The sequence below is a fragment of the Panthera uncia genome, assembly GCF_023721935.1.
Source record: "Panthera uncia isolate 11264 chromosome C1 unlocalized genomic scaffold, Puncia_PCG_1.0 HiC_scaffold_4, whole genome shotgun sequence".
NCBI lineage: Eukaryota > Metazoa > Chordata > Mammalia > Carnivora > Felidae > Panthera > Panthera uncia.
The window spans coordinates 41,402,249-41,427,567 of record NW_026057585.1 but is presented as its reverse complement, the minus strand read 5'-3'; the positions used below and the strand labels follow the sequence as shown (position 1 = coordinate 41,427,567).

The following is a 25,319-nucleotide window of genomic DNA, read 5'->3' as shown; positions in this document are numbered from 1 at the left end:
GAGTGCTTAAGGGAAGAATATGTGAACACTGCCTCAGGAATCTTAACTCACCAAGGCATGCATATTTCCACCCATATCATTAAGACACTAAGGATTATAATCGTACTGAGATGTGGGGGAGCATGGCTCTCTCGGAGGACTGTAATGCATCCTGAGAAACAGGGTCATGGAGTTTGTATAATTTCTAGTCATCCTGCCTCCCAAGACATCATCAGTCCTTCCAAATGCAGAAAACAGACTTCATTTCCTCCTTTGGAAGTGATTCAGCCTTTGGTACATGCTCTTCTCAGCTGCGGGAAATGTAACATTATGTTTAGAACAGCTATTGTCATTTTATTGGCACCACTTACCAAAAGACACTTAAGGCATAATTCAGACTTCAATCTTTTTTGCATTGTTTGGTGCGCCTGCACAACTCGAAGAGTGAGTGTTGTTGCCCGAGGTAATCAATACTTCAGAGCTAAGGCAGATGGACAGGAAGCATGAGGGAGGGATTTCTGGACTGGTTGGACCCAGTGTGTTCTGATGGTGCCCAGGAAGCACAGAGGATCAGGATGGCACAGTCGGGAACCATGGCCTTCCCTGAAAGTGTCTTCCACTGGCCACATGCACACCTAAGAGACACAGAGAAGGCACCACAGTCTCCATAGGAGACCCAGGTTTCACCCGTCAGCCACCCTGTGCTTTGAGAATCACAGCAGAATAGTTCATTATGGGGGAAAGAGATGCGGGACTTTTCTTCAGAATGTTTTCCCCAGTAAAAAGAAGCACAATGTCTCACAATGATCAAACTAGAAATTTCAAGATGGTAATTCTAGGTGAGTCTGATGACAAAAAGCAAGTTCCCATGGCTATAGGGTCCAATGGAATGAAATCCTACAAAGTGACCTTATTAAACAAATGTACTGACTTACACAGCACCTCAGGGGTGTACTGAGTGCTCCATAAATGTCTTTCAAATGAATGAACGAATGAATGTCATGTGGCCACATGTATCTGGTTGATCTCTTTATCTCACGGGTGAGAAAGTCAAGGACCTGACTTGTAAAATTCAGATCCTGGGTCTCCTGACCCTAATCATCACCCAGTGACATGATATTTGCAGATGCCCCTGTCAATTTTGTAGAAATTTTTTTTAGGGGGCTTCCCTACGAGTAGAACTTTCCCAGGGTGCAGGACCTTCAATGCTGAAACCCAAACAACCCCTAACAAACCGGGTGGGCTGGTCAGCTCAAGTGTCAGAGTCGGCCCTGCGGATCTGCCCTGCCCCTCGGGCAACCCTCCATCAGCCCCCCTGCGGCCAAGCATCCACCTCTACTTCCTCCCGACCGACCAAAATGAGGCTCTGCCGCCTCTGTTCCACTGAGACTTTTTTTTGGCTGAGGCCGCCAAATCCAAAGAACGCTTTTGGTTTCACTTGTGCTATCATGTCTTGTGACGCCACTGACCACTGGCTCTTTAAAGTTACCTCTTCTGTTAGTTTGCATTGCACAGACCTTTTCTGGCTGTCTTCCTGCCTCTCTAGCTCTTCTGGACAGGCTCAAATGTTTTCTCGCCTTTGGTCCCATGGCCCCTTTTATTATAGCACTTACTCCACAGTCCTGTAATTATTTATCTGGGGGCACTCTTGCCTTAGACTGTGTGCTTCCTTGAGAGGAAAAACAGGATTTTATCTGACTTTTTATCTATATCACCAAGTTCAATGCCTGACACATGATAGAAACTCTATGGTTGAATAGATCCTTTAACCTTCCCTCTTCATCCTGTATGTACGGGATATGCAAGAAAAATAAGAAAGGGGAAAATTAAGTATTTCTGCCATCCTTTGGCCCATGAACTTGCCCCTCAACCCCTCAGGGGATTCACAAGGGCCTCATGTTCCAGGTTCCAGGAGTTTCCCTGAAGGGAATAGGGGCCACTTTCTATACATAATGTGGCTCTTCCTCAAAGGGAGATTTGGGCTTAAGTACATTTCACCCTCATTAATTTAAGGCTCTAGATGGATGAGTCCACTGTTAATAGAGCTCCAAGGGATGAAGGTACTGGATACGAGACTTTTGTCATTTTACTGCATCCACCCAGCCCAAAGCTCTTAAAGCAATAACTGATTAAGAAACAGCAACACTGAGCTTCTGGGGTTGAGAGAGGAAAGGAAGAAGACGATGAATTAAGAAAACATCTCAGGGCATTTGTTCTATTCATTCTATTTACTCTACTGCACTGCGACACCATTAACCATGATGGTTAATCCCACGGGCTCTACAGTCTGATTTCCTGGGTTTGAATTCCAGCTCTGCCACTTTCTAACTGGATGATCTTGAGCAAGTTCCTTCCTTTTCTATCCCTCAATATTCTCATTAGTAAAATGGGGGGGGGGTAATATAATATCTTTCATATGGGGTTATTTGAAGAATTAATGCAACTATATAAAAAAGCTCAAAACAGTGCCTGGCACATGGAGATATCTAATCACCATTAGCAAAAGTGCTCTTTCTTTCATGTCCCCCGACTTGCTGTGCTCTAAATAGCCCCCTCTAGTAATACTTTCACACAGTCCCCCTTCTCATCCTGTCATACTTTATTGTGAGCCTTTACTGACCTGCTGTCCCTTACTAAAGTATAAACTTTAGGGGTTCTGCTTTTTCCTTCCATTTGCATTCTTACTGCCCATCGTAGTGCCTGTCACCTAATAACAATACTTGGATGTCAAATGAATGATGAGAATCTACATTTCAGAAGCTTATATGTCAATTATCAACCCAAAGTGATCAGTACTGATTTAGTGAGTATCTACAATGCACTCCACTCTGACGGATAATCCCAATAACAGCTGTCATTACTGAATGATCACTGTACCAGGTCCTATGGTAGGGATTGGGTTCAGCTCCCTGCAATTGCTATTTTTATAGGTCAGGTACTGGGAATATCAAATGGCCCAGTCTAATACTATGTGTATTCAATTCTCCCAAGGTAGAATGGGGCATTAATTTTCCTCATTTGGAGATGAGAAACCTGAGATTTACAGAGGTCAGTAGCTTACCAAGGTCCCACAGCTAATAGGTAGTGGAGACGAGGCTGGATTCATCCTATAAGCCCCCAAAACTGGTGCCCTCTGCCACTATGCTTAACTGACTGAGCCACCCAGGCGCCCCCCCTCTGCCACTATGCAGTGAGGGAAGACTGCTGTCCTCACGTGCCCTCATCTGGTTTTGAAGGCAGAGCTATGGCTCAGGAACCCTGCCCCACCCCCACCCCCCCCCCCCCCCCCCCCCCCGAGTAAATATAAGCCCTAAACTGGATCCAACTTGCTGAGATTATGCAGGGGGCCAGTATGTCCTGTTCAAAGTTAACTGGGAGGAAGGGCAGAGGCTCTGGGGCAAGTCTAACAATGCTACTTTCCTTCAGAACATTCTTGATTGTAATTTTCTCGTGCACTTGCTGGCCTTGGCCTCAGGTCCTAATTACATTATGTTCAAACAGCAACTAAGAGATAGTTCTCATTAAACATAAACAGGGGAATGTTTAATTTGTGGGAACATAGGTGTTCAGAAAGCAAATCGTTGGTTCAGGGTGTTGAAATGAGCATTGCCGTTGGCGTTGTCCTTGGGCACCACACAGCCAGGACTCCCAAGGTCTGTGGCTCTGAACTTGAGGCTTTTTTTTTTTTTTACATTTTTGAAGATGCACTAACTCAATTTCACTCCCTCTCCCCTTAAAATGGGAGAAACTATCCTGGTTGTCATTTCAAAATTATGGTATCTGAGGGATTACAATTTGCATGTTTCCCCCATGTGATTCTCAGGCGATGTTTATTTAGGATAAGCATACAGCATCCAAGAATATTGATAAACGCTTAGCTTTCAATAATGTGAGCTAAGAGCTAATGTCATAGCAAAATGTAGTGTAGTCTTTATTTCAATTTGGGGTAACTTTGGATTCAGAAAGACCTGGGTTTGAAAGCATGACTTCATTACATCCTAGTTATGCATCCTTGAGCAAATTTTTTAACATCTCCAAGCCCAAGTATTCCCATCTGTAAGATGGCTGTGACAGCAACCTTGCTGGGTTATGGGGATTTGGTGATTTGGTGCCAGCTAAGCCCAGAGCCCAGTGTTTGACAGGTCAATGCAAGCCCTCTTTCCATCTTGTCAAATGCTCCTTGTCACCAATTTGGGAGAGAATGTAAGAGTGGATGAGGCAATAGCAGGAGAAGTATATCCTGGCATGGGAGGGAGGAGAGGGAAGACTGGCCACCTTCTGAGGCGGTGAAATGACCTAGTGGTGCCAAGTGAGGGCTGCCTGCTGATGGTGTCCTTCCCCCTTTGCCTTCCAGCCCCTGAAAATGCACTGCAGGGACTGTGCCCTGGTGACCAGCTCGGGGCATCTGCTGCACAGCCGCCAAGGCCCCCAGATCGACCAGACCGAGTGCGTCATCCGCATGAACGACGCCCCCACGCGCGGTTACGGGCGCGACGTGGGCAACCGCACCAGCCTGAGGGTCATCGCGCACTCCAGCATCCAGAGGATCCTCCGCAACCGCCACGACCTGCTCAACGTGAGCCAGGGCACCGTGTTCATCTTCTGGGGCCCCAGCAGCTACATGCGGCGCGACGGCAAGGGCCAGGTCTACAACAACCTGCAGCTCCTGAGCCGCGTGCTGCCGCGGCTGAAGGCCTTTATGACCACGCGCCACAAGATGCTGCAGTTTGATGAGCTCTTCAAGCAGGAGACTGGCAAGGACAGGTAGAGGGCGCAGGGTGGAGAGTGGAGGGCCGCAGGGGAGGGTGAGGACATGTCGTTGCTGGCTGATTCACTGGAAGCCAAGCTTTTGCTGAGGCTTTTTGTTGGGGCTCCGCTGTTCATGCCATTGATAGAGCTCCTCTGTAGGGTCCTGGGGACTGGCTGCCTTTGTAAGGCAAAGTGAAGGAAGCACTGAGACACTGTGTGGATAGTTCAAGGCCAAGTCCCTGTTTTGGAGGAACAGGCTACAGAGCTGCTGGCTTACACTGGTAATAAGTGCAAGATCATACGTTTTATTGCATTTCCTTTCACTTGTGTGAACACTAACCAAAAGGAGAGTATGGGTTTATTTTTCCCTTTCGAGGCAAACATTTATTCATTCCATGGACAGGTGCTGAGTACCTACCTACTCCTCCACTGCACCAGGCACTGGGGGTATATTCGAAACAAGACAAATCTAGGCCGTGCCCTCCAGGAACCTAAAGCTTTCCCGGGAGGACAAATATTTACCAAGTAGTGGCTCACATGCTGAGTGTCATGCAAGGTAAAGAAAATAGTGCTGTGACCTGCAGGACAGGGAGACCTACCATAGTCCAGGGCAAAGTTTTCCTTACTCTTAGTTACAGCTCAAATGATGGGACATGAAATCAGTGTAGTGAGTCACTCTAAGTTGTTTTTTTTTTTTTTTTTAATGTAATGGAATTGATGGAATGAAATGGAATGGAATAGAAGACAATATCAAGATTCATCCCCCATATTAAGACAAAATATTGTTAAATGAAATAACACTTATCCATGTCAGTTTTGTACATATGAATATACACATGTAGAGGTTTTTTGAGGTAATGAAAATGTTCTGGAATTAGATAGTAATTCCACAATATTCCCTGTGGCTGCAGTCAGGAGGGTTTTGGGGGGAGTAGTCCTTGACGACACTGAGATAAAGGGCCATGAGCTGGCCAAATCTAGGTGAAAAGCAAAGGGCAGCTGGGTATCAATAGGTGTGGTGCAGTGTAGTCCAAATACAGATCTCTAGGCAAGAATTCTGACTCTATCCTTCAGTGGTTGTGTGGCCTTGGACAAGTTATCTAACTCTGCAGGGACCTCACATGCAAAAAGTGCATAGTGGCTAGGCCTCATAGGACTGGTCTAATGATTAAGTTTCTTTTTTTCCTTAATTTTAAAATATATAATTTTAGGGACACCTGGGTGGCTCAGTCGGTTAAGCGTCCACCTTCAGCTTAGGTCATGATCTCATGGTTCGTGGGTTTGAGCCCTGTGTCACACTCTATGCTGACAGCTCGGAGCCTGGATCCTGCTTCAGATCCTGTCTCCCCCTCTCTCTGCCCCTCCCAGCTCATTCTCTCCCTCTCCTTCTCTCTCTCTCTCTTTCTCTCTCTCTCTCTCAAAAATAACTAAACATTTAAAAATGTTTTAAATATGTAATTTTATAATTAATAGATATTTAATTTACCTCCCCCCTTACAAAAACTGTTGCTGAGTTGATTTCTTAAAACTAAAGAGACATGATAAATGAAATGAAGAATATAAAGTACTAAATTCATTGTTAAGCTATGTTGGGCAGCTCATTATTGGAGAACAGGGCCTTAGAGAAAGACCAGAGCTTTGCCCCAAATTCTTTGTGTGGAAGACCTTTCTTTTTAAATCCTAGAAACCTTGTGACCATTTGAGGGCTGGTCCAGCCATGGCATCTGGGGGACAGAGGAGAGGGGGAGCTGTCTTCTGGCCCTGTGGCCTCCTTCCCTAGAGGCTCAGGAGACTCCATGTTTAGATCACATAAGGGATCCTGGTCATCATCACAAGCTCTCATGAAGTTCAGTTATTTATTGCCCTTTAAAAGCCACAAATAAGAGAGACTGTCACTCATTTAAATGAGTTCTTTAACCAACAGAGCATTTTATACGGGAATAAGAATGAGAGGAGTTATTTACAGTTTCATTTTTGCTTGTTGGAAAATTTGAAATAAGTAGAAACAGTCTTCAATAGAAAACACTTCTCCTCTTTTTAGTTTAATGGTTGTTTGTTAAATTTGAGAATTTCTGAGACACTGATGCAGTATAACTGCTGCAGTATAAGCTATTGAAGCTAATTACACATTGCTCTGGGTCTTCTTAAGAGATTATTTTAAGTTGATAACTTGGAGACCAGTCATTCTAGCCTTTGGTCACTTAGGTCTTTAGGAAATAAACTTACACTGAGACATAGCCCATTCACTTAAGTTTATTAAATTCTGGCCATAAAAACTTTATGTTCGGTAGGTCTGTCTCCCTGGTGAGCCCAGCTGGTAGAGGAAACCAAATCTATGTCGGTTATCTACTGGGCCTCTCATGTGCAGACATCCATCTACAAGGGTCCATCCATCCCTATTCAGGGGAATCACACATAAGGACTTGCAGGGTGCCAAACTACATTGTCACTTCTGGAATCTTTGTGCCTCTTACCTTTAGGAAACTGTCTTAAAGAGGCTAATATTGCATTGACTCGATATTCTCATGCGTCCATATTCTTAACCTGGCCTCTCCCAGCTAAAAGAACCAAGTCAGAAATAACCCTTCAGAAGAAACATTTTTCCAAAAATCAAAACACAGAACATTAGGGATCCACTAGTATTTCTTCCATGTAAGCTTTTCTCGAAACCCAGCAAAACAGTAGGACGTATTAAAGGTACACAAAATGTGGAATATCTAATTTTGTACATCTCATGATCAGGACATTCATTCCAAGCTATTATTTTGAAAAAAAAAAAAAAAAAGGATAATTCAATAGATTTTGATTTATAGAAGTTTCACCCTACTTAAAAGTGGAGGGAAAAACGGGCTCAGGAACAATCTGCAATTAAAAAGCATGACAAATGGCATAGATGGGCAAGTGGTATTCTTTGATATTAGAAAGTAACTGTACTTGAAAATAACTTTATAATTGAATAAGGGTACATTAGGAAAATATGATTCAGAACCAATATTATAGTAATTAGATAAAGGAAGCATAAATGAAATAACTGCAGGAAGAATATTTCCATAGAGATTATAAATGAGATTCTGGTGGAGCAGAAAGGCCTTTAATTGTAATTTAGTGCGCACTATAGAATTATCAGCTCAGTGTGTTACTTCATCATATAAAAGAATATCTGATAATTTTCCCTAATAAGCACATGACAGCTCTTCATATTCCTTCATTATAGCTGATTAAGTGTAAAAACAGTAGATATTCCTTTGTTGGAAAAAGAGTTCAAATCATTTTAGAAAGACAGCACAGAGCAGTTGCATTTCTAGAGCACGTGATCCCAAAAGGCTAGGATTTAAGAAGTCTGGGGATTTTAAGTGGCACTTTAAAGAACTCTTTGCTTTAGTTTCTTTCATCCCTCACTTTGTATTCTCCCCCTTTTTCCCCATGAAACCTTTTTCTGTAGAGCCACCTCTTCTAGTATTTCTGGCTGTGGCTTATGGTCTCTACTCTAGCCCACAAAAGAAAGCCAAAATTACAGGGAGTTTCTGCCCCTGGGAGAGCCCTCTTGGTGTTTCTGACGACTCTAAAAACGTAGGGACTCCGTCTCTTCCTGGCCTTCACAAGCTCCCAGTTATTCACTGACCCAGTGTGAGTCTAGGAAACTGACCGTTGCACTGTCACAGCTACGAGGGTGAATCTCACTTGAGGCAAGGGACTTTCTTTTCCTTCTCTTTCCTCTCTCCCTTCCCCAGGGACTACCTTTGCTCTGCGCTGCCTCCTTCAGTCCTGGAAGACTGGTGCAAAGGAAAAGGATTGCTAATTCCTATCTAGGCTGGAGGCTTCACAGTTTTGTACTCACTGCCCTGATGACTGATGGTGGATCCTACACCAGAGCCAATAGCAGAGTATTACAAGGATATCAGTTTCTTCAGGGATGCTAACAACAAAACAAAAACAAAAACAAACACTGAAAGTAATGGTTGAATTATTTGCTTCATTTGCTCCGATCTAGCAACCAAGAGAGGAGGAAGGTGTCTCGATCTATCTATCAACACATCACGCTAAATACTTTTTATGGTGTTCTCTCATTTCGTCCTCAGAATAGCCCAGGAAGATAGAGTTTCCCAGGCCTGCTCTATAGATGGGAAATCAGGGCTCAGAGATAAGCAGTAAGCTGCCTCAGGTCATTCAGCTGGTCAGTGATAAAAACAGCCATACACACTCATGGTATTCCAATCTTTAGGAGCTTTTAAAATGTACTTCCTGGGCTATTCCTGGGTCAGGATATAATGGAATGGAAAGCTAAAATGAGCAAAGGGATTAAGAACCACAAAGGGGAAGCCATGAACTCAGGAATGACTATATCACCCATTCCTGTCAGGTATTTGACAAAACAAAGGACTCCTTAATATGCCTCTTTTTTTTTTTTTTTTTTTTTTTTTTTTTTGGTCCATATGTGAAATGGAAATAATGCAAACTGATTAACAAATGTCTTCCTTCTCAAAGAGGAATGCTACACAGCGCAAGTAGAAGAGCTTTTCAGCAACTCTGTTATTCACATCACATATGGTGCTATGGCCGGGCAAAGTCAGACAGTCTGACCTTGGGGATAAGGTGTTTGAAACTGGCTAATGAGGCATGCCATAAGCACTGGAAAAAAAAAAAGCAAAAGCAGCAACCCCCTAAGAATTGAAATTAATATCCACAGCAGCATAGCATGGTAGACCGAGTCATTCTCACAGGGTCAAATTAGACCTTGATGTTATGTCTCCACAGTTATCCTTAGGCTTGGCACGTGGCTAGAGCTCAGTACATATGTTTGAATGGGCAAATGAATGAATTTAGGAACACCAAGATTCATTCCTTAAGTTTTGTCAGTTCAGTCTTTTAAGAAAAAACTTTGAGAGGGATCTGAATGTTCTGAGGTAAAATAAAGCAAATGCTCAATTAAGCATAAGCATTCCTGCAGTCCCTTTCCTCTGGTAATTAGCCCCTTCCCAAATGAGTATACTCTTCCTATGGAAAGACATTCAGTCAAGATGTCAATGTTAATTAGTCTAATTGAAGGCAAGCTTTTACCTAAGATTGTTTGATCGATCAGTAGGTATCAATCAATAGATAGACAGATACATCTATGTGTTTATACATATTTAATAAGCTCTTCATTATTTAGGCCTGCTTGGGGAATAAGGAATATTTCCAATTAGTCAAGTATTGTAGTTAATAAAGAAAGAGTTGACACATGGGGATTGTCATCTTACAAGAAATTGAGTTGTGGTCGTGTGCTCTTAAACACTGAAACACTGATCATCATCTTTGATGATGAAGAAGTTGCTTGAGCATCCTTTAGTGTCATAATCCACCATGGTGGAACATGAATATCATTTATCACTCTACCATGGAGTATGATGCTGTTGGTAAGAGATTTCTATCAGGTAAAGTGTCAGCTATTTACCAAATGGATAGAGAGAGAGAGAGGGTGTGTTAATCATCAGCCTTGCTCCAGAAAGGATTTAAGATGGTAATGGTTATAATGATTACTTTACCAGCTTGCAGACTTAATTGTTGTTCCTTCCAGGAAGATCTCAAACACTTGGCTCAGCACTGGCTGGTTCACAATGACAATTGCACTGGAGCTCTGTGACAGGATCAATGTTTATGGCATGGTGCCCCCAGACTTCTGCAGGTAGGATTTATTCTGCAAGTGTAATTCATCAGCAGTGTTGTTGCAGGATTTATAAATATCTGATTCCAAATATCAACCATGAAACATGTCTAACTGTCTTCTTGAAGCAATTAATTAACATGTCCCAAGTTCTGGTTCTAGAAACAACAAACAGCATTTAATTATGTGATATAAAATATTGAAAGTTTTTGTTTGTACTGCTGGAGAATTAATCCATCTTGTGGGCTTCTTTTATCCTCTGAATATTTATTAACCAAAAGTAATGCAACAATTGGCATAATATTAATGATGAGCAAGCATTAAGAAATATTAGTTTTATTCTCATTTTGAAAGAATGTGGTAATTTTTAATGAATTAAGGAGGGCAATTTCTTCAACGGTAAGGCTTGTTTTCTAAAATTAAAATACTGCTCTGAGTCTCTTTTCCTCTTCACATCAGTAGCCTTGATTTGTGCTTCTAAGGCCAAGAGCACAGATATAATTACTTTGGTGTACCACTTTAAAGGGAACATACACACATCTTTGTTGCTACCTTAGGTTCCCACGTACCCAGCCAGAGTTTGGTGTGTACTAACAGATGCACTGAGAGATACTCAGGGCCTGATTTGTGGAAGCCCAGTTGAAAATTCACTGTAATTTAAAGTAGCAATGTGGGTACCTTCAGAAAGCATTCTGCTCTCCAGGAATACCTGGTGACCTGCAACCTGATCTTCACATGGCAAAATCTGGGGTGAGGGCATTTTAAACTCGCTCCTTAAAATTCGCACTTGCTTATATCTTCATGTGTTTTAAACCTAACACCTTCTCGAAGGCCATGGGCCTTTACACAAAATCTGCAATTTGGACGTTGGATGCAAGGATGTGAGTACTTAATCATGCTGCTTTTCCACTTTGCAACTTTTCTCCCACCCTCTTGAGCCCAAAGACCCAACACAGCAGCAGTACTAGTTTACATATGAGAGATACAGAATAGGCCTTTGATATTTGCCCAGACTCACTCGTCCCCGTGGATGGCCTGATGTAGTAAGGAAGGGTGTGCATTCTGGAGTCAGAAGGCAAGGTTCAGGGCTACACCTGGCTACTTACTAACCAAGTGTGAGCTTGAGCTGGTTGTTCAATCTCTCTGTGTCTCAGTTTCCTCCTCATTAGAAGTGGACATGATGATACTAATAGAGTCAGCCATGGGGTTGTAGGTGGATTAAATAAGTTAATACACATGAAGTGCTTGGACCAGCACCTATACATGGCAAGAGTTATCTTGGATCCCCATCCGGTTCTTCATTACTGAACCCATAGCCTTGTTTCCCTGTTTAGCAATCCATGTGCAAAAAGTAGGTAAGATAGTGTAAAAAAAAAAAAAAGCCCAACCTCCTCAACCCAACAGGCTAACAGAGGCAGTAAGAACAGTGCTTTTGGGCATGCAAAGAGCCGTCAAAGTTGATAGCTGTATGGCAGATATAATTATGGAATATTGCCATTAGGACTCCAGAGAGAAAGAGCATGAATAAATTGCAATGTTAATGACTTAGAGCATTCAAGGAAATATTCCATTTATTATGGAAAACAAATGAAAGGCAAGTTAACCTGACATTTCTCTTACTCAGAGCTAGTTCATCATGACTGCATGATCATAGGAGGGGGACAGCTTATGGGATGCTGCTAACAAGGGAAGGGAGTCAAGATACTGTTGGTGCACCATCTGTTGCCACCGGCTCTGGCTTTCTGTTCCCCAGCCACCATCCCAAAGGTTCCACAGTTGCTTTCACAAAATGCTATCTCCAACAACTCTTCAGGAGGATCCCTGTACCCTGTACACGGTGTCCTGTCAGAGTAAGTGGAGAAGCTGGGTGTCGTGTGGCAGAGAGGGTTGGGCTGCAGAGAGTGTCCTGCTCAGCGAGAATTCCTGTTAGGATGGTTAAGCAGGGAAGAGCGGGGCAGCACAGACTGACTCCCACGTTCCTTTAATCTTTGCTTCCAGGACATGTTAGCTGAACCACCCAGTTAGAAACGGGGTCACCTTGAGCCTTGCTTCCCTCATCTGCAAGATGGTAATAAGAAAACGGTATTAAAAGCAAGCAGGTCATGGTGAAGGTTGAATGAGGTCATGGATGTAGAATGTCTGACACAGTGCCCAGCACACAGTGCTCAGGAAAGACTTAAGGTTATGAATATTATTAATATATTAATATTATATTTTAAGATATATAAAATAATTATTGATGTTATCCAAAGTCCTTGAGAGTTGCCCCAAAAGGTACTAAGAATTTTGGGGGATTCAAAGAATAAAACACAGCTCTTGCCTTCTAGAAACTTACAGTAAGCCATATCCACACAAAAATGTAATGAACCCAACACAGCCACTGGGAGTCAAATCACTTTTGCAAACAGTATCTACCACCAGAGAATGAAAAAGCAACTTGTAAGTCAGTCCAGCTGCTCATCTAACCATTTCCCCTTTTTGTTTTTGTTTTGAAAGAAGTTGAGAACTATATGGGCCAAGCGGGGTTCATGTGTCATGAGCTCTAGGACTTATGGAGGTCAGATATCCCAGGGTCCAGAAATGGTAGGGACAGTTCTGTGAGGTGGCAGAACTCAAGCTGGTGAGTCCGCCAGAAGATAAACTCTCCGAAGGCAGAGATTTTTGTGTATTCGGTTCACTATTTGAGCCCTGGTGCACAGTCCCACATGTGTTTACCTTCCTAGCCTGTAGCAGATGTGTCATAAATATCAAGAGAATGAATAGCCCTGTCCCCTACTCTCTCCTTAGTGCTCTTGTAAAAGGGTATTTGCATGGGTGAAAAAATAACCATTTCTGCTCCTCAGAAGCGATGGGACTTGGAGAAAGTTATTTGACCTTATTGACCTTAATGATCTTGGGCAAGTTACTTAATGACTATCCCTGAAGTCTTAGCTTCTGTATCTGTAAGATGGTAAAGACAGCCATACTTACCTTAAGGGTTTATATGATAATGCCACAAGATAATAGATGAGGAAGGTTTGGCACACCCCTGGTGTTTATTAAGCACACATTTACATGTACCTTTACCAGGTGAAAGGACTCACTAATCTGCAAGCGTGATGTCCAGCAGCACATTTTAAGGAGATGTCTAGCAGATGGTGCCCAGTTGGTGAGGAGAGCCTGGTTGCTAGAAAAGGAAGAACATATATGACCTCCTGTATGAACTGGATCCCACTTTTCTACACCATTGGGAATTGGCTTCACGTGGCCTCCAGCTCCTACAGTATGTCAACACATGAGGCTGCTCTAGTGTACCTACCCATTCTTTTTTTTTTTAATTTTTTTCAAAAATGTTTTTAACATTTATTTATTTTTGGAAGAGTGCAAGCAGGGGAGGGGCAGAGGGAGAAAGAGAGAGAGAGAGAGAGAGAGAGCAAGCACAAATGGGGAAGGGGCAGAGAGAGGGAGACACAGAATCCAAAGCAGGCTCCAGGCTCTGAGCACAGAGCCTGACATGGGGCTTGAACCCACGAACTGTGAGATCATGACCTAAGCAGAAGTTGGACACTTAATCAACTGAGCCACTCAGGCGCCCTGTACCTACCCATTCTATTGCTTCCTTAAAGTGCCCAGTTTCTCACTGGAATGAAGAGTTAGGTACATGGGGTCAGATTTCAGCAAGCAAAAAGAGAGCCAACTGCTTATTTTTGGTAAATTAACCTTTTTAGCCTTTAAGACACAACTAACATCCTCAAAAGGAGTTATTTGCTAAAACTAATCACAGAAACTTCCATTCACTCAACTGACTCGTGTTGGGTACCGAGGACATGATAGAGATGGAAAGGACAGGGTCTCTGCTTTCAGTCTCCTGACTGTCACTTGGACACAATTCAGTCAAAAGGGACAGAGGTTCACAAGATGACTGTGGGGGAAAATACTCACTGTCTGCCTGTCAGTAGCATCTGACCCATAGGGCTTATTTCAAACATCCACCTCTGGGTCCTTGCATCCCTCCGACCCTATCAGGTAGACCAGGGGCAAGGAGCCAAGACAGAAAGAATATTGGGCACACCTGTCCCCACTCCATCAAGAGCAGACCCACTTCTATCATAAGGGCTCTTATATAACAAAGGGTTGTGTGGCAAATAAGAACTTTGACAACCTCTGGTCTAAGATACAGTCATGCCGCTTTCCAATCTAAATCAAACTGTCACACACTTTTCAGGAGAATCTAATCATTGCCCCTTATTGCCAGGGAAACCAAGGCACAGAGAGACCAAACACAGGGCTACTTCTGCAGTCATTTCTGTCAGCCTAAGGTGGCAGTGACCCACAGGGAATGTCAGCCACTATGTGCATGGAGTGAAGGAGGGGACAGAGTGTGAGGGAGTAGGGAAATGAAGTGTACTCTGGGGGAGCAAACATGAGTGTTTGCAATCCATGAGTGACTGATTCCCAAGATAAGGGAGCGTAAGTTCGCCTGTACGTGCCTAAAGCTGCCATTTTCCATCCAGCTCTCCTGGAGGTCTGGCCTCCCTCTCCCTCCCACCCAAAGGGCCTGATTTACTTCCAGGAGTCATTCATTGGCAAGAAAACTTCTAGTAGCCCCTAAACTATTAAGCACATGGACTCCTCAGGAAGAATGATAACCCTACATTCATATTTAAAACCACAAAATGGAAGGAATAGACATACAAATGGACATATAAATGGCAGATGACGGACACATTACTTAAAACCTTGTAGAATCTAACACTGGTAAAAGTCATCTGACTAGCAGGCAAACTTTTCCTCCTTAGTTTGGTGCCACAATAGCCCCCTGGCTGCTTTCCCCAACTCCAGCCTTTCTCTTTCCTCTCCAGACCCCACTGTGGCTGGATAAGCCACATCTGACTCTGCCAGTTACACCCCTCAGCAGCTCCCCAAAGCTTTTAGAGCAGAGTTCACATTCTTAGCCTAGCACACAGCCTATCAGGACCTGGCTTCTGCATCTGCTTCAGTCTCATCTTCTTGCCTCACTCAGACTTCTTTTTGCCATACTGAAAACTTCTAAAGGAACTCGCCCTGCCGACAATGGAGGGCCTTTTGCCCTCAGTTTGGAATTTCCATCCCCGCCTTCTTAATCTGGCTGATTGCTGCTGGCTCTTTGCAATAATATTAATGACTGATATTTTCATGGACATACCATGTGCCGGCCCTGCGCTTAGTATGAATACATGCACCATTTCATTGAAGCTTTATGATAATCCCATGAGATAAACATTATTATTATCGTGATTTCACATGTGAAGCTTAAAGACTGAAAACACTTGCCCAGTCATGGAGCCGGTAAGTGACAGAGCTAGGATTTGAATGCAGGTGTCCAGGGCCCCACTCCACTGTTTCACATGCAGCAGGATCTCCTCCAGGCTTTCCCTCACCTCCTGAGGCAGACCCTACCTGGGCCCCCACTGGGCTCTCCGTCACCCCTCCCCTGTCCCACCTCACGGATGCATTTGTCCATATCCTTTATTTGCCCGTAGTCTCTTCAAGAGGAGGGGTCGTGCCTCCCCACATTGTTATTGTGTCTGGCACATAGTATGCATTCAGTATTGATTGATTCAACAAATAGAGGAAAACCTTCCTTTCCTTGGCAGTGTTTAAGAAACTGATTTTATATTGATCCCAATACCGAAAGTGCCGGGGAATGAAAAGTATAATTAGCAAATGGCAAATTCAGATTTCAAGGGTCTTGGGAAGTCAGTGGTGGCCACCTGTTTTCATTCTGTGCCAGAGTCAGTGCTGGGCCTTCACAGAGGGGCTCAGGCATCAGGCAATTAGTCTCCATCCTGCCTCTATCACTGACTCCAGGCTCATCAGTATTCTGAAAGCTGGGGAAAATTAATGTCACGCTGCACCAGAGACAGTCTCAAAATATATTATTATATGGACAGTAGACCCTTAAGTCATGCCATATCCATATAGGAAGCCAAATCCATTCTCTCTGGATGAACTATAAATTGCAGTGAAAAAAATCTTGTTATCATTGCCTTCCAAACTAAGTTATGGTGAGTATTTTTAATCTCATTTTCTACTGTAAATTATTTGCGATAATAATGGGCCAAGCATTTAAATTTTACCTAATAATCTTATTTCTGGTCATACTTAACACATTACCAAGTTTACAACTCTCTGTCACCCATCATTTCTTGAGTATTAATTAGCAGAGTAATGACTCAGAGTGATCACTGTCATGGAACTAAATTAATATCTCATCCATAATGTGAAGGACATCTCAAAGGTATCGTGAATATCAGAGAGTTGATTCTGCTAGAATTATTAGCTAGTGAACATTAATAAAGCTGCCAGTGTAACAGGGAAAGTTCCTAGTTGGCGACAGTCCACCGTGTTGAATCAGATGCTTACAGAGGACAGGTGTGGAATGGTAATGCGCCTGAGAGGTTCACATTTTATGAAGTAGACTTCAGATATATTTTTGTATTTTTTCTTAGATGCTTATCTTTGCCATGATTTCCTTCTTCCGTCTTTGCCATAATTTGACCAACTCTTAGCAGTCATGGGGTATTTTCATTACTCTCTTCTCCTATGGGTCCACTGATCTAATAAGAGATGTTATAGCACCACCTGAGGTGCCTGGGTTGGGAGTGAGTGGGGGGTTCAGATGACTCACTTTGGCTCTTTGCCCTGGGAAGCACAGACAGCTGCAGGCTCTCAGTGCTCTCGGTGTTCCAGATTCACCGGTATTATTCCACTGGCTTTCAAGGTGTGCAGATGTTTTCCTTCCAAAAGAGGCTGTAAGGACAAGAAATTGAGGCAACACAGTAAAGGTGACTCAGCAGGTCTCATAGGGATGAAGCAGATGTATAGGAAGTCCTGCTATAGGAGCATTTTCTTCTGAATGCTACATAGTGTCCCTAAAGGCCCCCAGTGCGAGCCAGTTTCAGAACACCCTAGACCCTTGACAGCTGTTGATTCGGCTCTATTCCTCAAGCATTTCCTAACTATCTACTGTATGCCAGGCACCATGCCAAGCATAGAAGTGTGTTTAGAGAGTGTCTGAGAGCTCTAGAGAGAGGCAAAGCCACCGTTCTCTCCTTGGGTCACTTGTAGCCTTGTAGATAGCTCAGCCCAAACCAACAGATCAGGGTTGATCCAGATCATGCCCAGAAATGAAAGTATTCTTCCATGCCTGCTAATACTGTATAAGGTTTCCTCCAGTTGTACAGTTTAGCTTTAGAAGATTCAAAAATGGGATATTCCAAACTCCTGTTACCATTAATATTAGTGAACATGATTGTAAATGAGCCCGAGGCTGGGAGGTGCTGGAAGAATGCAGCCAGGACAGAGTTGTTCCAAACCATGTTCCAATAGGAACCTGGGGTGCCCTTGGTACAGACATCCACCCGATGGAGCAGAAGTTTTTCCAAAATACAGAGCCTCACCCTTAGGAGTACAGCTTTGGTCCAAATCTGAGCCCTGAAAGTCTTCAGTTTTTCTATGCATGAGTTCTGTCATCTGTAAACTGGGGGAAATAACAGTACCTCTTTCCCAGGGGCGCTGTGAGAATTAAATCACGTGAAGTGCTGTGCACTCTGGTTTGGGCTGAAATGGTCATATCTAGCTTCTCGCATGGCCCACGAGTGAGGCTGTGTGCTTAAAGCCAGGCACTGGACACCACCTGTGTGCCAGAGGCTCACTCAGCAAATGGAGCAGTGATACTTACCTTATACTTACTTACTTGCCTGATGAAGAAGTGAAAGAGATAATGTAAGTGAAGCACCAAAGCCTAGGAGGTACTTAACTAAATCACCCACCTTCAACCTAGCTGCATATTATAATCTCCTAAGGCACTTTTTAACGTTACTGTTTTTTAAATTTTTTGTTCTGAAGAAGTTTTAAATGTACCAAAAAAGTTGCAGTCATAGCACAGAGAATTCTTGCATACCCTTTGCCCAGCTTCCCCTAATGTTAACATTTTGCATAATTATCAATACTAAGAAATTAACACCCATACAAAACTCTTACCTGAACCTTGTTCAGATCTCACCAGTTTTCCTGCTGATGCCCTTGATCTCCTCCAGGATCCCTTTGCGTTTAGTTATCCTGTCTCCTCGCTCTCCCCTTATCTGTGACAGTTTTTCAGCCTTTCCTTATCTTTCATGACTTTACAGAATCTGGGCATTAGTGTCGAAGGCCCCTCACTTTGAATCTGTGTGATGTTTTCTCATGATTGGATTGAGGGTATCCATTCCCAGGGAGGGTAAGTGAGAGCAGTAAGCCCTTCCCAGCGTCCCATGTCAACAGGCACATGGTGTCAAAGGTCTTTTTTTTTTCTTTTCTATCTTCATGAAGGAATCAGATGTCTTATTACTGGCAATGTTCACCTTAATCACTTGGCTGAGGTGGCATCTGCTGGGTTTACTCACTGTGAAGTTATTATCTTTCCCTTTGTCATTAATAAATATCTTGGGGGAGATACTTCATGCAAATAACCTATTTCTCTTCATCTTTTTTCCCCACTAATGTTTCATTCATCTGAGCACCTTGCCTGCAACAATTATGGGGTTGTTCGAGTGGTGATTTCTCTATTCCCTCATTCTCTCTAGATTTATTAATTGGAAATTTTCTGTAAGGAAATGCTGTTTCTTCTTCCTCATTTATTTATAGATTCAGTTATTTATTGAAATCATCATGGACTCATGGACATTTATTTTATTTTATGGGTTTTATAATCCAGTACTACAATTATTTATTTTGATACTCAAACTGAAGGCACTTTTTAAAATACTCCCATGCCTGGGACCATCTCCAAATCAATTAAACCAGAACCTGTGGAGGTGGAACACAGGCAATGATACTTCTTTAAAGCTCCCTGTGTGCACTCAATGTTAGTTCTTTCACTTCCCCTCCCCTCTGCTTCCTCTGTAAAGAAACAAAAATCCTTCTGCACATGATTTTGCAGGATTTATTCCTGAGGTGGTCCTTGGAGCGCTGCTGACAAGCTGCAGCCACGTGGGGAACTGGCTCTGTGATTTTCTCAGCACTGCTTCCCACCGCCCCCACACCTTCATCCCCAAAACAGGAACTTGGGTGCCAGAATCCTCCCTTTTACAATGGGAGCCTCCCGGTGTGGAAATTCTGCTGATATTTATTGCTGTTTTCATTTGGGTCAGGTGGAGGAAGAAAAGGCTATGGCAGCCTTTAGAAAGTCAGGTTTGAGAAAAGACCTAAGGAATTAAGACCTTCCACTGCAAAGGGCTTCCTGAATGGCACAGCGGATTGCTGCTGATGGCAGGCTTTCAATCGGGAGGGCTGTTCCTGCAGTCGCTTTGGCTCTGCCTTCTCAAGGCCCACAAAGCACTCCTCTGCCATTTGGACAGAGTTTCTAAAGTGTGGAAACAACCCTCACTTATGTGGACGCTTTTGAAATCATAATAACTAAATGTGTAAACTTAATTCTCCCTTTCGGTGATAAATATGGAGCCAGATAAGTTTTCATTCAAAGAGATGGTCTTCCTGAATAAGGAAATTGATCCCCATATAGCATCCTTTAGCTGGTTTCCAATTTCTCTGTATTTTTAGATGCCAACTCAATCTCATGATATTTTTGGAAACCTAATTGTTTCTTTAATCAGATTGATGCCAGTAATATGTTCAAAGTGTAGATAAATCAGGTTTAAAACCTGATTTATATCAGAATAAAGGCTTAACCCAAAGTTTGCCATGGCAGAGTGAATTTGGCAGAGTGAATCTGAGGACATTTGTCTGACCAATTTCTGGGTTTTGTTGTTTATTCTTTTCTTCGTGGTGGTCAGTTCCAACTTGAATTCTTCCTAGAGTGTATTTTCTGGACTGAAAATATTTTCTACTAAATTTTAAGGGGCTTCTGTAGTAAGTTTATAAGGGAAATCTATATTAACGAAACAGGCTTGGACCTGATGTTTCACTACAGAATGCAGAGATACTTCGAGATGAGCATGATAGAGATGCGGAGCATTAATTCAGAATAGCATCCAACCCAGGATGAGGAACGTTTAAACACTGCATGACAAAAATAAATCTCACTTCCTGGAAGAACTTTAACCTCAGAGGAGAGGCAGCTCAAAAGGTTTATTGTTGTCAGAGCCGCGAACTTGACACCCCTCTTGATAAAAGACTTCGATCCCTGACCTCAGTAAAGTTGCTACTCTAGAAGCTATTTGTGTATTGATCTCCTCTGAAGAAAACAAATAGGTGTCTAGCAGGATGAACATCTCTGGGAAACAAAGTTAGAGTAGAGTCCGAGTTACTGGAGTGGGGACCCCAAGGCTCCAGGCATGGAAATGTGGTTTGCCTGGGCCTTTTAAGAGAAACACTAAGCTCTGCAACAAAGCCAATTGGTGAATGTAGCTCAAGATAGAAAGGTTTACCCTGCTGGGATATCTTGACTAATTTTATCATCTAGGCTTCAAGACTGCAGAGGTAGAGTGGACTAGACTAGAATGGAAACCAGTCTGAGGTCAGGGCTCTTTGGGGGTTAGATGTGTTAGTAACCTACAACAGGGCACCCAACCACCCCCACATGTTCATCCTTTGCCCACTGCCTTGAAGAAATGAGCCAGTGTTTCTCATTTGGAGCGAAATAGGGATAGAGACACAGAAAAAATATTGGGCATTTTTTCAATGCAAGGATTAAGGATTTAGAATTTCTGGATTTGAGTCCATAGTCTACCTAGAGAAACAAGAGGAAAGTTGTGGCATCATGCTTGCCGTCTTTCAAACTAGGATCATCAACTTTCCATGTTGGAGGAGAAGTTGTCTTTAGAGGTTTGCTGTTTAGCTGCTAACTCCATATACATGTCCTTCAACACCAGAAATTCAAAAGTTATTTATTGAGCACCTACTAGGAACAAGACAAAGGCCTGCCATCATGAACAGACAATAAACAAGTATAAACAACAGCAATTCTGGAGAGTGGTTAATGCTTACAGTCAATCTCACTGAAAGGGAGCAAAGGGGCAGGTGTCAGGTAATGCCTCTCTGCAGGGGATACATTTAAGTAGATCCCCAATGGTAAGAAGGAGTAAACTGGTAGGAGCACGTGACCACCATGTGACTGCCCTCAAATCCAAAGGCCTCAAGGTCGAGGTTGACCAACTTGACGACCAGAAAGACCAGTATGTCTGGAGCATAGTGGGCAAAGCTGGGTTAGGAGAAGACTCTGGGGAAGAACCAACTCACTTAACACCCTATAAGCCATGCTTTTAGGATAATTAGAAGCCTCTGGAGGATTTAGCAGGGGTGGAATGGGGAAGGTGATGTGATGTGTTTTTGTTTTGTAAATAGCTGCTTATGCTATATAGACTTTACAGGGCAAGAGTAGAAGTAGGAACTTTTAGTAATACGTAATTTCTAAATCCCCAAAACCTGGAGGTACCTGGGTGGCTCACTCGGTTAAGCATCTGACTTCAGCTCAGGCCATGATCTCACAGTTAATGGGTTTGAGCCCCCTGTCGGGCTCTGTGCTGACAGCTCAGAGCCTGGAGCCTGCTTCAGATTCTGTGTCTCCTGCTCTCTCTGCCTCCCCCTGCTTGTGTTCTCCCTCTCTCAAAAATAAATAAACATTAAAATAATTTTTTAATACCCAAAACCTGAAGGTCCTATGGTATACTTTTACTCTCTCTGTTTGATAATGACGGTCAGCGCATTTATTTCACAACCCCAAAACCTTTCCACTTGCTTACTGTGTACATCTCAGAAAAACTATTCATTGAAATTTATTTAACTTGGAAATACGAGTTGTGCTTATCAGCTTAATCAGCCAAAGGAATTTTTCCCCTCTGTTCAGCTATCTCATTTTCCTCCTACAGGGACCCCAATCACCCTTCAGTACCTTATCACTATTACGAACCTTTTGGACCTGATGAATGTACAATGTACCTCTCCCACGAGCGAGGACGGAAGGGTAGTCATCACCGCTTTATCACAGAGAAACGCGTCTTTAAGAACTGGGCACGGACATTCAACATTCACTTCTTTCAACCAAACTGGAAACCAGAATCACTTGCTATAAATCATCCTGAGAATAAACCTGTGTTCTGAGGAATGAGCGTGCCAGACCGAAATCTCAAGTACGTACTGTATCAGACACCAGGCCACTGAACTTTCTGAGCCACTAGACACAGAAGAGGGACAAAACTGCGAGCAGGAAACTCCTCCAGAAGCAACATGTACAGATGCCTGTGAGGCATGACTACCAAGCAGTGCAGTTGGTTTGTAAGGAGAAATTCCAGAATTAATATGTCCTAATGAGTATCATCCCTTTCAAAAGGGGTTACCTTAGGAGCTAACCACTCATTTCAATGATGCTGCCATGGCTAAAAATCATTCTGGATCTCTTAAGTATTGCCTTCAAAACTGAAACACAAGCAACTCAACAATGTTAGTTGTATTCCTTTATAGAAATACCACATCAAAAGACATTTTTCTATCAAGTTGTATCCTAACCTGATCTATAATCTTTGTCATCTGTTGGGCTCTGTGTGTGTGATTTGTTAAAAAAAAAAAAAAAAAAAAAAAAAAAAAAAAAAGCAGCCTGAAAGTATGGACATGATTTCTGAAGAGCACATCTCCACTGACTTTCATAAAACAAATGCCCAATATTTATTTACTGAGAGTTTTTTAGTGCACTCTAGGCCAGTATTTTTATAGATTATGATTATGTGGTAATTTATCCTTCTTAACTCTTTTATCCTGAATGATGGTTGGAAAACACCTAGAATAGGGTTGGCGAGTGACTGTGTTCACGATGCTCACTGTTAGCATGCCATTGGCTTGGAAATGTTGCATTGTATTTTTTAACCCTTAGGCTTCAAGAATAGCCATGACATTTTCTAACATAAGGAAATGTTCTAAATGACAAAATTGAAAACCAAAAACTGTGTTATTACAACAAAACAATACTAACAAAAGAAACTTAAAGATAGTTGTCTTTAGTAATAGTTGATGTAGGTTACCTGACGTAAAACCCTCGTTTTCTTGTCTGACAATGATGTCCCTGTACCAGACGACCGCATACTTTTCCTTCCAAATGTAACATTCTGTGAGCCTCTCGTTGACGCATTTAAGGACTTTGCACTTGGAATGATGGGGCTTCTGCAGTAGCAAAAGCCTGATTATAGGGGATCTTTTCATTCCCCTGCTATCTATCTCCCTCTGTGGTTAAAAACATAACTTCCTTCCTGGTCCCCATTGGCTACAAACTGCCCCCCTGCTTTTCTGGTGTTTCTTGCACCACAAAAAAAAAAAAAAGGAAAAAACTGAGAAAGACAGAGAACTGTGATGGTCCCTGGCTCCAGGAACAAGGAACTGTCTTTGAATCAGTGAGAAGATAATGCAAGGAGATTCCCTAGCATACGACTCATTTATCCTGTGAACTCTTCAGATTCACCCATTGCAAGTCATACATACATTATATTCACAGCCATTCCCTGGTCTGGAGGAGTATGAAGGACTTATTTTATTCAGGGCCAAGATATCAATTACTAGGAAAGATCTTCGTTTAAGCTGGTGATATTCTTCAAAAATAGTCTTTTTAAAAAAATATACCAGTGTTTTCTTTACACATGACTTAGAAGGCGTTAGCTTTTCCGATGTTAGATTTGAAGGCACCAGCAAGTATTATGTATGGACTGACAGTGTTTTACAGAACATGACCTGACCTGTGATTAAAGAAGGTTTCTCACATTGCCACTTCCTTTCCCTTTCCTTAATTACTGTTAAGATTCCATTCCCTTGCACTAACTAGTACTATTAATTATATGGAGTGCTGTGCTTGAGATGCAGACATAGTCCAGATATTTATACAGCAGAAACAAAGTTGGTATTAATTGTGGTCTAGCTTGAGCTGTTAAAAGCCAGTACAATTGAAATGTATGTGTTCTTTAAGTTTTCTCATCGCTTTTAAAGAGACTGTAGAATTTTATTCCAGCACAGCCTTCTGCAGCATGGACTCTAAACACACGATACTTTGTGAACGTATGAAAAAGAGCATGAATTTCATGATTGATTTATAGGCCACCTTTACCATCGCTTGAAGACATTATGTTGTTCAGATGTAAGTGGGCTCCTTTAACAAGTTTTATTTTTATGGAAATTTGGAAAGGCATACTTGGGACATGTGAAGATATAGCTGTATTACCTACTCTAATAATATCTCAAATGCCTGTGTTATCTTTAGGTTTTAGGATTTGTTTTTTGGGTTTTTTTGTTTGTTTGTTTGTTTTTTAAAGACCATCTGACAACTCCCATCTTTTTTGCAACTTCTTCCTCCCAAATACTCAAAAGAGTGAAAAGCAACCAAATTCTGAAATTCCTGGCTTCACTGGGGCCATAGCTTAAATCTAAACGTAGCTAAGATATGTATGTGGATTTATATTTTTAAAAATATGGTATAAATAAGTATAAGAATTATCACATGGGCAGTGGTTTTTATTATAGCATTTAAAGAAAATGCCTAGAACTCTGATAGATTGTGCTGACGGTCCTGACTGTGGGCAATTGAATTCTTATCTTGCCAGTGTCGTTTAGTGACTATGGGTCTCAACACCATTCAGCACCATTAAACATCAGCTCTGATATAAAAGATGACTACAGAACCATGTTTACAGACCTCAGTGATTTCAATATCCATTTGTGTTGGAAGCCTTAGTCAGACTCGTTATGTTACACACCTTTTTCTTCTTTCCCAACTGTGTCATCAGCTACCTCCTAGCTTTTAAGACCACAATAATACAAAGCCACAGCTGGCCGATCCATGGCGTCTGTTATCTCAACGCAAGAACATTTGGCAGAGGCCATTACAATAGATAGCCATTATGGGCAAAGATACAGGAATTCACAAACAAAATCAATCACTTCAAATGGCCCATAAAAAGAGGAATCTTACATTTAATATTCTACAGTAAATATTCACCCAAGAAAGCGTACA

The 25,319-nt window shown here is 42.4% G+C and overlaps 1 protein-coding gene across 1 annotated transcript; it reads left to right on the top strand.

The window, feature by feature from the left end:
- Positions 1-3,972: 3,972 nt before the first annotated feature.
- On the top strand, positions 3,973-23,174 carry LOC125912490 (alpha-N-acetylgalactosaminide alpha-2,6-sialyltransferase 5). Its single transcript, XM_049616983.1, has 3 exons — positions 3,973-4,743; positions 10,286-10,393; positions 22,201-23,174. The coding sequence occupies exons 1-3, from the start codon at positions 4,343-4,345 to the stop codon at positions 22,430-22,432; spliced, it is 741 nt and encodes a 246-aa protein (XP_049472940.1). The 5' UTR covers positions 3,973-4,342; the 3' UTR covers positions 22,433-23,174.
- The last annotated feature ends 2,145 nt before the right edge of the window (positions 23,175-25,319 follow it).